General features: G+C 35.4%; 1 protein-coding gene across 4 annotated transcripts in view; it reads left to right on the plus strand.

The window, feature by feature from the left end:
- Positions 1-13,363, plus strand: part of LOC132105903 (scm-like with four MBT domains protein 2) — a 37,860-nt gene that overhangs the window by 19,137 nt on the left and 5,360 nt on the right. For all 4 annotated transcript variants that reach the window (XM_059511424.1, XM_059511423.1, XM_059511421.1 and 1 more), the window contains 12 exons: positions 2,501-2,589; positions 3,449-3,692; positions 6,813-6,910; positions 7,005-7,106; positions 7,256-7,403; positions 7,684-7,766; positions 9,662-9,788; positions 9,936-10,049; positions 11,068-11,110; positions 11,297-11,355; positions 11,469-11,608; positions 12,274-12,383. In XM_059511424.1, the coding sequence (XP_059367407.1) occupies positions 2,501-2,589; positions 3,449-3,692; positions 6,813-6,910; positions 7,005-7,106; positions 7,256-7,403; positions 7,684-7,766; positions 9,662-9,788; positions 9,936-10,049; positions 11,068-11,110; positions 11,297-11,355; positions 11,469-11,608; positions 12,274-12,383 (1,357 nt within the window). The remainder of the gene's footprint in view (positions 1-2,500; positions 2,590-3,448; positions 3,693-6,812; positions 6,911-7,004; positions 7,107-7,255; positions 7,404-7,683; positions 7,767-9,661; positions 9,789-9,935; positions 10,050-11,067; positions 11,111-11,296; positions 11,356-11,468; positions 11,609-12,273; positions 12,384-13,363) is intronic.

A 13,363-nucleotide genomic window follows, 5' to 3' on the forward strand; every position in this document is an offset into this window, starting at 1 on the left:
TTGAGTTAACCTGATTAAGCAATGACCTTTTTGCTGTTAAAAATAGTATCCTGGATGTACTAGTGCTTGGCAGGCAAACAGGAAACAGTGTTATCCTCTTCAGACACACAGGACAGGTTGTTATACTGTACCAGTCAGTATCGCAACACTGCTCTCTTTTTAACACACAGAGTTTTGTTCCCCTTCCTCTCTTGAATAATTGCTTTGATTACACAAGCAGGGAAACTCTATAAATCTGGCCCACTGTTTACAGAAGGGTTGTTGGAAGATATGCAAATCTGCTTTTGCAAAATTAATATTTGCATAGAGACTCCCTAGTGCAGAAAAGAGGAAACGCAAAGCGCCTCGTGTCTCTTTGAGTTGTTGTCAATTATGCATTCATTTATTTGATCCGAACAAGTCTGTACTGCCAGAAGAAACAAAAAAACAAAAACAAAAAACCCACAATGGATTTGAAGTAAACTTACTTTACAATATTTATATCTACAAAATAAATGTCTACAAAATCTCTTGTAGCCATAGTCACGATGCCATAAGAAATAAAATTTTACAAATTATACTAAATTTTAGGGGGAAAAAACATTTTAAACTATAATATATTTACCATATTTTACATAGTTATCACAATTTTTATGGTGGCTGAGGTTAGTAGGCAAGTAGTGTGCTAGTTAAAAGAGGAAAATAAATAATAGAGACAGAAATAAGTGCCCTGTTTAAATGGAAATGGCTAGAGTTTCTGATGACTGAGCTTCTGTTATTAAAAAAAGCGTGGTGACAAATTTAGTGTATCTGTAAAAATAGTTGCTCTATTCCAGTCTGTAAAACATCAAGCAGAAAGACATACACACTAACACAAGGACAGAGCTGAAGGCATTCTCCAATACACTGCAAAAGATCCAGTTTACTCACAGTTTGCTTGCTCCAATTTAACCATAAATCTTAATCCCTTTAATTATAATGTAATAACTAATGCTAACTTGCTTAAACTCTAAAATAAACGTCACAAAACCGTTTACTTTAAAAAAGGGGTAACACTTTAGTATAGGGACCAATTCTCACTATAGCATGCCTATTATTAACATATTGGCTGTTTATTAGTACTTATAAAGCATGTATTCTGCATGAGTATATTCTACATCCCTGATCCTACCCAATACCTAAACTTAACAACTACCCTACTAACTATAAATAAACAGTAAATTAGGAGTTCATAGTTAATGGTTTTTAATAGCAAAAATTGGACCTTAAAATAAAGTGTGACCAGAAAAGTTGCATTACGGAAAGAAAAATGGGTTTCAAACACCACTTCTACTAATGGAATAAGCTGAAGTAATTGTATGTGTAATAAACGTATTATAATCGTATCGCAATACATTCTTCCGACAATCTTTTGCAATATAGCTTTTCTGGTAAAAGTGATCTAGTTTTAAAGATTAGTAAAAGTTACCCCGTGTTAAAGATTGTAAAAATGTATAAAGTAATTATACAGTAGCTATTTATTGGAAACAAGTCAGATATATTGATTTGTGTTTTGTTTCAGTATGGCAGTTGGCATAGTATGTTATTACGTTCAACTTAGACTTATTCTTGCATATTGGTATATATAAAAAGTTGGTACTGAATTTACTTTAAGCCTTCATACATACAAAAGAAATCCAATTGTTGGCCCTACCCCTGTCTCTCTCTCTCTCTCTCTCTCTCTCTCTCTCTCTCTCTCTCTCTCTGTTTTTGTTTACTCAAATCCTCCAACAGGGCAGAGATCACACCCTCATGAGTGCTATCATGTGTTATTGAGTAAAGCAGTTGTGACGTAACAGGAACTGACTTAACATTATATACATTCGTAATGCATACTGTATATGAATATTTCATGTGGCTGACATCATGGAGCAGGAAGTAGGAAGATGTTTGAGAGAGGAAGTCTATTAAATGGCATATTCATAAATCTGTGGATGTATACTGATGTTTGAAATGAGCAGATATGTGTGGGTCAGAGACGAAAAAGGGTTTTTAATAATACAGCTTATTTTTTCGTACATTAGAATGCATCCTGTTTATTTTAGTAAGTAGAGGTCAGAATAAATATGTTCACTTTTACATAAACATAAGATGTTATGCTGAATGGCGATGGAATACAATTTCATCCATATTTTGACATTTTATTTTCACAAAAGTTATTTGAAACATTAAAGTAGACACTTTCTATGCATATAAAAACACTTTTGTAAATTTCATTCGGTGCAAACACAAAAATCGGATGTTTGCAACTTTGACCCATGTACTGGGGGTAATAATTAGAAAAAGCCAGAAAATAAAGAGCTGTGATATTAATAGAGATAATTATTACGGTAAAATCCACACACACACACACACTTGTCAGATACTATCAAACAACAACTTAATGGATCAGTTCCAGATGCAAAAGCGTGGAATCATCTGTGAATTTGAATTTATATTGTGAAAAAATTCATTACAGCTCTTCTTTCTTGGTGTGTTTCAGCTATTAAAGAGAAGTACAGTGACTGGACTGAGTTTCTCATCAAGGAGCTTACAGGTTCACGGACAGCACCGGCAACCCTGCTTGAAGGGGTAAGAATGAGATTTGTGTGTGTTAACACTCGTATGTTAAGTGTGCAAAAGTACGTGTTCTTAACATTAACAATTAACGAAGCTGTAAAAGCCTAATCAACAGCGCAAGTGCCAAACATCATACATGCTGTAAATAAGCCATTTTACCAAGTGACAGATAAATTTGTGCAAAAATACCTGTTTAGTTCTACTTTTGGTTTGTAAGCCACCACTGAATAATGGTGACAGGAAAAATGGAATGGGCCTTAATCAGGGTAGATGGCTTATTTCATTTGACGTGAATAAAAACAAGAATATAATGTAAAAGATCATGTGACAGGCTTGTGCAACAAAACAACATTTCCTGCCATTGTGATCGCAAGACAATAGCAGTTATGAAAAACACAGATGAAGCATGAATTACACACCTAATGTCGGGCTTTTACTGGTAACATTATATTAACTTTTCATTTTCAACAAACATTATATAATGATTAACAGATCCTTATTTAATGTAAATTGCTTAGAAATGTCATTAAACTTTCAATGCATATAACCCTGCACTTTTATTTAATTGATCATTTATCAAAACAATGTAATAGTTACAGACTGAAACATGTTCTAGTAATTTTATATCTCTTATAGTAATCAAATTAATCCCTGCACGCTTTTTACCCCTTAACCAACCCACCAATTCAACCAATTCACAACACCAAACTTGTCCAAAACCTTACCCTTATCACACCTCAATAGCAGCAAAAGTACATTAACAATAGCTTTTAATAACTGCATAAAATCTGTTCAAATCATTGTAGATTGTCGAACAATTTACTTAAATGAATAATGTTATTTCTTTGTCTATTTTTTTCTCTCGTCGTAGCCATTAAGAGGTAAAAACACAGTGGATCTGATTGTGGTAGGCTGTATTTTGGAAGTGCGTGATGCCTTTGAACCCAGCGTGTACTGGGCGGCACGTGTCCAGTGTAACGTCGGCGGACGTTTATGCCTCAGCTATGTTGGAGTAAATGATTCAGCCTACGACATGTGGATGTTCTACCTAGACACCAGGCTCCGCCCCCTGGGCTGGGCCAAAGAAAATAATTTATCATTGAAACCACCCACAGGTGAGAGTATGAACCTGTATTTGATCTTTAGAAACATAGTCAGTGTTAATCCAATGCATAATTAAGTTTCATTGATTAAAATAAATGTAGAGTAAATGTAAAAAAAAAAAAAATTCTAAATGCATGCCCTGTACTTTCTTTTTTTCTCATTCATTCAAAGTTTTGAGCTGAAGCAGCGCAGTTCATAGTCATGCATTTTTCTTGAGGCTTCCCCTCCTGTATGCAAATTGTTCCATTGCAAAATTGCCAAGGTCTATGTGCAGCCTGTTTGGCTTCCACACTTGAACAAAAACTTGTTCAGACATGTTCTCTCATTATCTTGTCTTTCTTTCAGATATGATTATGTATAATGAATAACTGATGATGACAGTTTCATTTGTGGAAATAAATGCACACCCACTGTGGTAATGCAGTCAGTTCAATCTAATGAATTCATTGGGCAGTCAGAAATCAGTTATTCAACTTGCATGTTTATCTCAAAACAGTTTTCAGGCTGTAACTAGTTCAAAAGCATCGCTTTACAATTTGTATTGATGACTGTTTCTTAGCAGTTTTTTTGAGAAGAAAGAGTGATCGGGTGCATGTGTTTACCTGCGTCTGCTGTGGCTCTTAGCACTGTTGAGAGGTTGTGATGCCACAAATAACAAAGTAATTAGATTAACTACATTTTTGTTAGAATCACTTTAAAAAATCATGTAGCTTTTTAGCTTTTCAGTAAACTATTTTGATTGCGTCGCATGATGGATGGATGGAAGTACAGAATGATGGATAGATGGAAGCACAGAATGATGTATGGATTGATGGATGGAAGTACAGAAGGATGGATGGATGGATGTATGGACGGATGGATGTATGTATGGATGGATGGAAGTATGGAGGATGGATGAAAATACAAATGGATAGATGGAAGTACAGAAGGATGGATGGAAGTACAAAAGGATGAATGGATGAATGGAAGTATGGATGGATGGATGGAAGTACAGAAGGATGGATGGATTGATGGATGGAAGTACATAAGGATGGATGGAAGAATGGATGGAAGTACAGATGGATGGATGGAAGTATGGAGGATGGATGGATGGAAGAACAGAAGGATAGATGGATGGAAGTATAAAAGGATGAATGGAAGTACAGATGGATTGATGGATGGAAGTGCAGAAGGATGGATGGAAGTACGGAAGGATGGAAGTACGGATGGATGGATGGATGGATGAATGGATGGATAGAAGTACAGAATAATGGATGGATGGATGGATGGATGGATGGATAGAAGATTAGACTACTGTAACTCACTTTATGCTGGGATTAGTCAAACAGCTTTATCCCGATTACAGTTGGTTCAGAATGCCGCAGCTAGACTTTTGAACTACGGAACTCCTTAAGGGAATAAATAGGAGATGGGAGGAAAAAAAAATTGGTAATTATTTTCTCTCGCAATTATATCATTAGATAATACTGTATATAAATTGCAGGCATCAGGGAGCTGTTATTAATATGCAGGTCATTGAAACCGCTTTTGAATGCGCGCTTGTGTTTTACTTTCACTTTCAAGATTCGCGATCACATGTACTCTATTTAAACTATGGAGCAGCAGTACTTCACACAGTTTACAAGATTAGATGTTTGTCAGTGGTGCACAAGATCTGAAAATCAATTGCCATCATACTAGGTCATCACTCCTTACTCTCTTTATGTGGTAAGTGAAATTTTAAGTACTGTAATGTAACAGGGAATCGCTAGCAAATGGCTAACCACATCCCTTTAATGGCATCGTAGCACACGTTATTTGTTTTCTATGCCTTTCTGAAAACGGATTCAAGCTTTGGGCACACCCCTAACCCCACCCCCCGATGTCATCGTCCATCATGATGTTTCACGGAAGACATCGCATGATGCCAATTTGGTAGACATCACCCAACCCTAATAAATGGGATCATATTACTCTGGTTCTACAGTCTTTACATTGGCTGCCTGTGCGTTACAGAGTAGACTTTAAAATTTTACTTATTGTCTGTAAGTCACTAAATGACGTGGCTCATTTAGTGACTTACAGACTGATTGCTGATTTATTGACTGAGCACAATGTAACCAGTTCCCTCAGGTCTTCTAACCAGAGACAAGGCAGAAGTGCAAGGGTGATCATGATTTTTCTACAGTTCCCCCAATACTCTTGAATGATCTGCCTACTTTTATTAGAATGGACTAGTCTGTATATATACATTTAATAAAATCTTTTTTAGTCCAAATTAAAAACCTATCTGTTCGATAATTCTTTTAATTCTGATGATGCACTCTTTATCCTTGTCCAATGTCTTTATTGCATGTTAAGATTTTTTTTCCCTTCATCTTGTTTTAACAGCATTTTTATTATTGTGTTATTGCTGTTTTTCGTAATTTAATTGTAAAGCACGTTGGTCAACTCTGGTTGTAGTAAATAGTGCTAGATAAATAAAATTGCCACAGAAGTACAGAATTATGCATGGATGGATGGATAGAAATACAGAAGGATGGATGGATGGATGGATGGATGGATGAATAGAAGCAGAGAAGGATGGATGGATAGAAGTACAAAAGGATGGATGGATAGAAGTACAGAATGATGGATGGATGAATAGAAGTACAGAAGGATGGATAGAGTACAAAATGATGGATGGTTGATAGAAGTACAGAATGATGGATAGATGGATCAAAGTAGAGAGGGAAGGATGGATATATGGATGGATAAAAGTACAGATTGATGAATGGATGGATGGATAGTAGTGCAGACAGAGCAATAGAATAGAATAGAATAGAATAATAGAATGATAAAACGCTGGGCAGTATGGACAGAGGGATGAGTAATTGGATGAATAAACATTTTCATAGATGAAAAAAGACTCATGCATAGATAAATGGATAGATGACTGGATGAATAGTTGGTTAAATCAATGGATGGATGGATAAAAGGTTGGATGAATAAATATGTGGATGGATGGACAGCTATGTGTATGTACAGTTTGTATGATGGATGGATTGATATCTGGTTGAGTAAATGGATGGTTGGATGGATGGATGAACAGTTGGGTGAATAAATAGGTGCACAGACAGATGGATGAGCTTGTGTTACTCCTTCTTTTTCAGATCTGTTTGAATTGAGGAGCAGCTTAGAATGGACTGAAGCTTTAGATGAAGCCACAACTGAAGCCTTGAAATGTCCCCTTCCACTGGAGGTCTTCAAGGTGTGTGTGTGTGTATTTTGGGAAAGTTAGAGCAATGTTTTACACAAAGCTCTTAAGAACTTTGACAACTGATATCTGTATGCGTGTGTTTCAGGATCACCCTGACCTGAGCACACACTCCTTCAGGGCAGGAATGAAGCTTGAAATGGTGTCACCCAAGGAACCCTTCCACATCTGCCCTGTATCTGTAACTAAAGTATGCTTTCACAAACACACACACACACACACACACACACACACACACACACACAGTAGATGAAGGGTTATTATGCTAGCGGTTATAATTACTAGGTAACTACCCTGACATCAGTCTTCCTCTGTCTCACACATCTCTCTGCTCTGCAGGTCTATAATGAATACTACTTTCAGATCACAGTTGATGACCTCACAGCTGAAGCCACGCCCACTCATGTGGTGTGTCACGCTGACTCACCGGGCATCCTGCCAGTGCAGTGGTGTCTGAAGAATGGTGTTGGACTGGAGAGGCCACAAGGTGGGCGTAAAAAGTGTTTTAATGGGATTTTTGCTCTATTAAATTCATATACACTTAACAAGATTTTACAATTTAATTTTCAGTTCAGTGTGATTTATTAATGTGGTACACTATATCAATATATAAAAGAAAAATGAAGGCTAAAAGAAACATGATAATAGAGAACAAATGTAGTACAATTAAGCTATTTTTGCTCATAATATGTCTCTCTCTGTTTGTCTCGCTTGCTCTGCCTCTGTTATCATCTCATTTTATTTCTCAATGTGTCATTTTCTCTCAGGTTTTGAGTCACTGGACTTCGATTGGGCGGAATATCTTAAACACACTGGCGCTGAAGCCGCCCCAGATGTGTGTTTCCCAAATGTAAGGCACTTTATCTTGATCCTTCCCCACCACAGCTGCCCCGTCTTCAGATGACCATGTGTGTGTGGTTAGATGGTGTCTGAATGAGGCTTTGGGGATTTCTTCTTTATTAGATAAAGGCTGATGACAGTGTGCCACCTAATGGGTTTCCCCATTGCGATGTTGGTCACATTGACACATGCAAGGTGCCAAAGGATTGTTTTGTTTTTCATAGAAATACCCCTCCCCTCTTGTGTTTCACGTTCCTCATAAAGTTCAAAGTTGACTATGAACAACATATTCAGGAACTATAAATTATGATGAATTCCTGGCAAGGAATACACATCCTAATATAAATAAGTTTATATAAGTAATTTATCATTTTTTTTGTTAAACGGTATAATATCTAAATAAATACATAAATAAATGTACCCTTTTATTATTAAAATATAATAATAGTAATATACTTTGTATTAAGTTGACAGCATGTTTTCTGTCTACCTTGTATTACCATTAGATACATCAAGAAATATTTCTCATTATTTTACAATTTTAATTATTATGTGCATAAATATTGTCACAAAGCAGCATTATGTGTGTGTGTGTGTGTATATATATATATATATATATATATATATATATATATATATATATATATATACATACATACATACATACATACATACATACATATATATATATATATATATGACCGTGGACCACAAAGCCAGTCATAAGGGTAAATTTTTTACATCATAAACAAGCTCTCCATTGATGTATGGTTTGTTAGGATATGACTATTGTGAATATTTGTCTGAGATAAACCTATTTGAAAATCTGAGGGTGGAAAAAGATATTGGAAGTTACCTAGCTGGGACTTTTTTCAGGCGCTGCATAATACAGCAAACAGCAGCAAAAGTTCCTTGATTATTACGCCGGAATGAGAGTATAGTTCCTAGCCATATCAGCCTAGAAAATCACAACTTTTCATTTTCTGTCCGTCCTAGTACACAGTGTAACTACAGAAGAGTCGAGTTTTAAAAAGGAAAAATATCTAAACTCTTTGGTCATTTTTGAGCGATATGCTAACGGTCTAATCAGATTCAATGATCTCTGCTAAGCTAAGCTAAAGTGCTACCGCCAGACCCGGAGATCGGCTGAATGGATTCGAAAACAGTAAAACTCAACTGTTTAACTCTAGGGGAGTTGGAAAATGAGCCTAATTTAACAAAAAGTGGAGTGTTCCTTTAAAGCTGTCCAAATGAAGTTAGCAATGCATATTACTTATCCGAAATTACGTTGATACATTCACGGTAGGAAATTTACAAAATATCTTCATGGGACATGTTCTTTACTTAATATCCTAATGATTGTTTGGCGTAAAAGGAAAAAATTATCATTTTGACCCATACAATGTATTTGTGGCTATTGCTACAAATATACCAGTGCAACTTATGACTGCTTTTGACTGGTTTTTAGTTTTACATTATAGATGTTACATAAAAGATATATAGATTTTTTCTCAACTCTTTTGGGGACATGTAAACTAAAGTTAATATGTAGCATCATAAAGGTTACTAGACACTTAGAACTGTAACACTGAATCGACCAATCAGCATCCAGCACTGGAATTTTAAAGCCAATCAAATTCCACTAATTATTTTGGAACTCAAGACAAAAGCTGTGACTGCAGGCCTTTTTTTGTGGTTTCTTTTTGCACCAATTATCGGATGCAAATTGTGATAAGTTGTATAAATCTGATTCATTAAAACATTTAGGTAAAAAAAGCTATTTTCCTTGACGATGTCTCTGCCTCATTATCCAGTTTGTTTGTACTTATTGTGATATGCATTGTTTTTTGTAATTGGACACTGTGCTTCTCCACTGACCTATTTTTCTGTGTTGTGTGCGATCAGGCGTCTCAGAGCAGGGGCTTCTGTAAGGATATGTGGCTTGAAGCCGTGAATCCACTCCAACCTTCTGAACTCTGCGTCGCTCGCATCACTCAGGTCAAAGGTCGACTTCTCTGGCTCAGACTGGAAGGTAGGAATAAATAGAGCACAGACTATATGTTGACCTTCTTTGCGTATTATTTAAGAGAAACCTCTCAAGGGCATGATCTTGAAGTGAATACCAGAAGATATGACACACTGACGGTTTTTTACCTTTGCTCTCTGTATTTGTTTTTAGGTCTGACTAAGCCGCAACCAGATTGCATAGTGGATGTTGAGAGTATGAGTATCTTCCCTGTGGGCTGGTGTGACGCTAACAGCTATCCGCTAACACATTTACTAAAGACAGTCTGTGAGTGTCAAGTGCTGATGCTTTCTACTGTGTCTTTGACTGCAACATATGCTTTCAATCTGACTTTACTTTATAAAAAGGAACATATTTAAATGTTGTAATGTGGCTTTTTAGCCATGTGTGCATGAAAATCAGTTTGAGTTGCTAAAATTAAAATGTTAAAAAGGCATTATTCAGTTATTTTAAAATATTTACATTTTCAAATATACATTTAAATAAGTAGCAATGCTTACATTTTTTATTTAATAAAATGTATTTATTTATTTATTTATGTTGCTACAGCTAGATGACCTGGCAACAGCCAGTTAATATCAGATATTAATACATTTTAAATTGTTATTTCCAGGCTTACTAATAACACCTTCAAAAGTATTTGTTTAACTACATTTGCAAAGTGTGTTTAAAAAAATAATAATAATGGATTTTAACATTAAGTTGCAGCATAATACACTCTATACACTGTATATTTTTTTGTACACTGTAAGAAATAAAAATCAATAGAAAAATAGAAAACATTGCTTTAACCCTTAAACAAAACACAATGCAATGCGAAATTCGAATTAAGAAGAAAAAAAAACTGTGAAAAAAAACTTTTTTATAGATTTTCTTAGACTGTATTCAAGCACTTAAATGTTTAATTGTTTATACATTAATATTCGTAAATGTAATTTTTATAAAAAATCCTGTATAGTAAAACTCGGAAATTCGTGGAAATTCTCTGTTGAAACATTTTGGAGAACTCTGAAATATTTATGACAATGTGAAAAAGGTATTTTTACCAATGAGATCAGTACAGCCTGATGTAAACCAAGACCACTTTAAAAAGACCTGTTGTACGTCATTTGTAGTGGTTGGTAATAAAGTAATACAGTTATAACAGCTCTCGCTTTTACATAAACAGTGCATATAACTCTGCTCTTTCAAAGCAAACCAAACAAGACTTTTCATAATTTCATGGCATTTCCAAAGAAATGTCCCTATTTTCCCCAGCGAGTCATATTTTTGTATGGTATTTCAGGTTTGTCTCAGAAGAAGATTGCTGTTGTTCAGCCTGAGAAACAGTGAGTACATATACTCATGTTTGTTTTGCTAGAACGTGTGGGACTTTTGACCTAAACGTGTCATGCATGTGACTCATCTACTTGTTTTGAAAATAAACGTTGATGCTGTATTTTTTCTGTGTGATAATTTCTGTAGTTTTGAATGGAATGGCAATACCTTGATTTAGATTGATTGATTGTTTTTAGGCTGGCCCCGTCACAGCCTCCTGATGCCCCTGTTAACCTGTGCTCATCCATGGATACAGGTTTACTACATATTCTACAAATAATATCCTTTTATTTCATGTCATATCAAACATTGTCTACACAATTGGATTATGTGCCAATATTGCTAATCTACTGTATGTGTGTTATCTAGGTTTGGTGAATGGAAAATACTGTTGTTCCCAGCTCTTCATCAACCACCGCTGTTTCTCTGGTCCGTATCTCAACAAAGGCAGAATCGCTGAGTTACCAAATGCCGTTGGGCCCGGAAAGTGCGCTGTAGTCCTCAAAGAGGTACAGTCCTCTATGACTTGTTGCAAATACTATGAAGAATTTGAGATTTTAAAAATCTACATGAATGTACAGAATAAAGATGCTGGACGTTTTTCCACCAGTTTTAATAAGTGAGTGACGTGACATTCAGCCAAGTATGGTGACCCAAACTCAGAATTCGTGCTCTGCATATAACCCATCCAAAGTGCACACACACAGAGCAGTGAACACACACACACACACTGTGAACACACACCCGGAGCAGTGGGCAGCCATTTATGCTGCGGCGCCCGGGGAGCAGTTGGGGGTTCGATGCCTTGCTCAAGGGCACCTCAGTCGTGGTATTGAAGGTGGAGAGAGAACTGTACATGCACTCCCCCCACCCACAATTCCTGCCGGCCCGGGACTCAAACTCACAACCTTTCAATTGCAAGTCCGACTCTCTAACCATTAGGCCACGACTTCCCATAATCAATTATGCCTTCTATAGTCTATTCCAAATAGGATGGGATACATTATTTTAACATGAGGTAATAAATGTTATGAATGCACAATAATTATAGAAGTAAAAGAATAGTTGCCCACTCGGCTATGGAGCATACGCAGATGTGTTTGTTTGTATTTATGTAACATGATTCATTAAATGAGCATTATGATGTATTCACTGAGATGTTATTTTCTCACAGATTCTGACAATGTTAATAAACTCAGCGTATAAACCCGGCCGTGTGCTCAGAGAGCTGCAGATGGTGGAAGACCCACAGTGGAACTGTCAGGAGGAAACCCTGAAAGCCAAGTATGAACACACACATTCATGTTTACCTAGTTAACGAAACCACAATATACCAAACACATCGATTCGTTTTATAGAAAGCTAATTATAATTTAAACAGGTTAAACCCATCCATAACAGGTTTTGTATTTTTAGAGTTAAAAAGATTTCTAAATATATTTTATTAAAGATAGTATTCGTTCTGCAAATTATTATTTTTTAATTTTTTTTTTGAACGATTCATTATTTTTGTTGATTCAGTTGAAGTCACTAAACTATAATAGATGACTTTGTTTAGGGGTAAAATTGTGAGGTTGGAACAATATATTAATAATAATAATTAGTAGTAGGAGTAGTAGTAATAGTAGTAGTATTTACTTTCATAAATAAGATTGGGAACAATTCTTTTTAGTATTTTTAATCCATATTGTTCTTTGCTATAATTCACAATTAATAACATTTGACACATTCTATATAATAACTGAAAAAATAATCACAATTTTACTTCTTTTGTATAGAATCCCGATTCTAACATGGTTAAAAATAAAACATTGCAACTTTTTATATCACAGTTCTGAATTTTTCCTCACAATTGTCTTAATTGCCGCAATTCTCAAAATAGTAAGTTTGTATTTCGCAATTCTGACTTTTTATCTTACATTAACACCTTGCAATTTTTTGAGTCGCAATTCTTTTTTTTCCTAAGAATTGTGTGTTTATATCTATCATATGCTTTCTCGAAATGCAAATTATTATGAAATTGTGCGTTTATAAGGCAAAATTCCGAAAATATAAACTTACAAGTCATAGTTGTGAGATGTTAACTTGCATTTGCGAGAAATACAAGTTTATAACAATTCTGAGGAGAAAAATAAAAATTGTAAACTCGCAATTGCGAGAAAGAAAGTCAGAATTGTGAGATAATTACTTTTTTTTTTTTTTTTTTTTTTTATGGCGGAAACAAGCTTTCAGTAATTTTGTCTGATGACTTAAGCTTTTTTTTC

The sequence above is a fragment of the Carassius carassius genome, chromosome 26, assembly GCF_963082965.1.
Source record: "Carassius carassius chromosome 26, fCarCar2.1, whole genome shotgun sequence".
Classification (NCBI taxonomy): domain Eukaryota; kingdom Metazoa; phylum Chordata; class Actinopteri; order Cypriniformes; family Cyprinidae; genus Carassius; species Carassius carassius.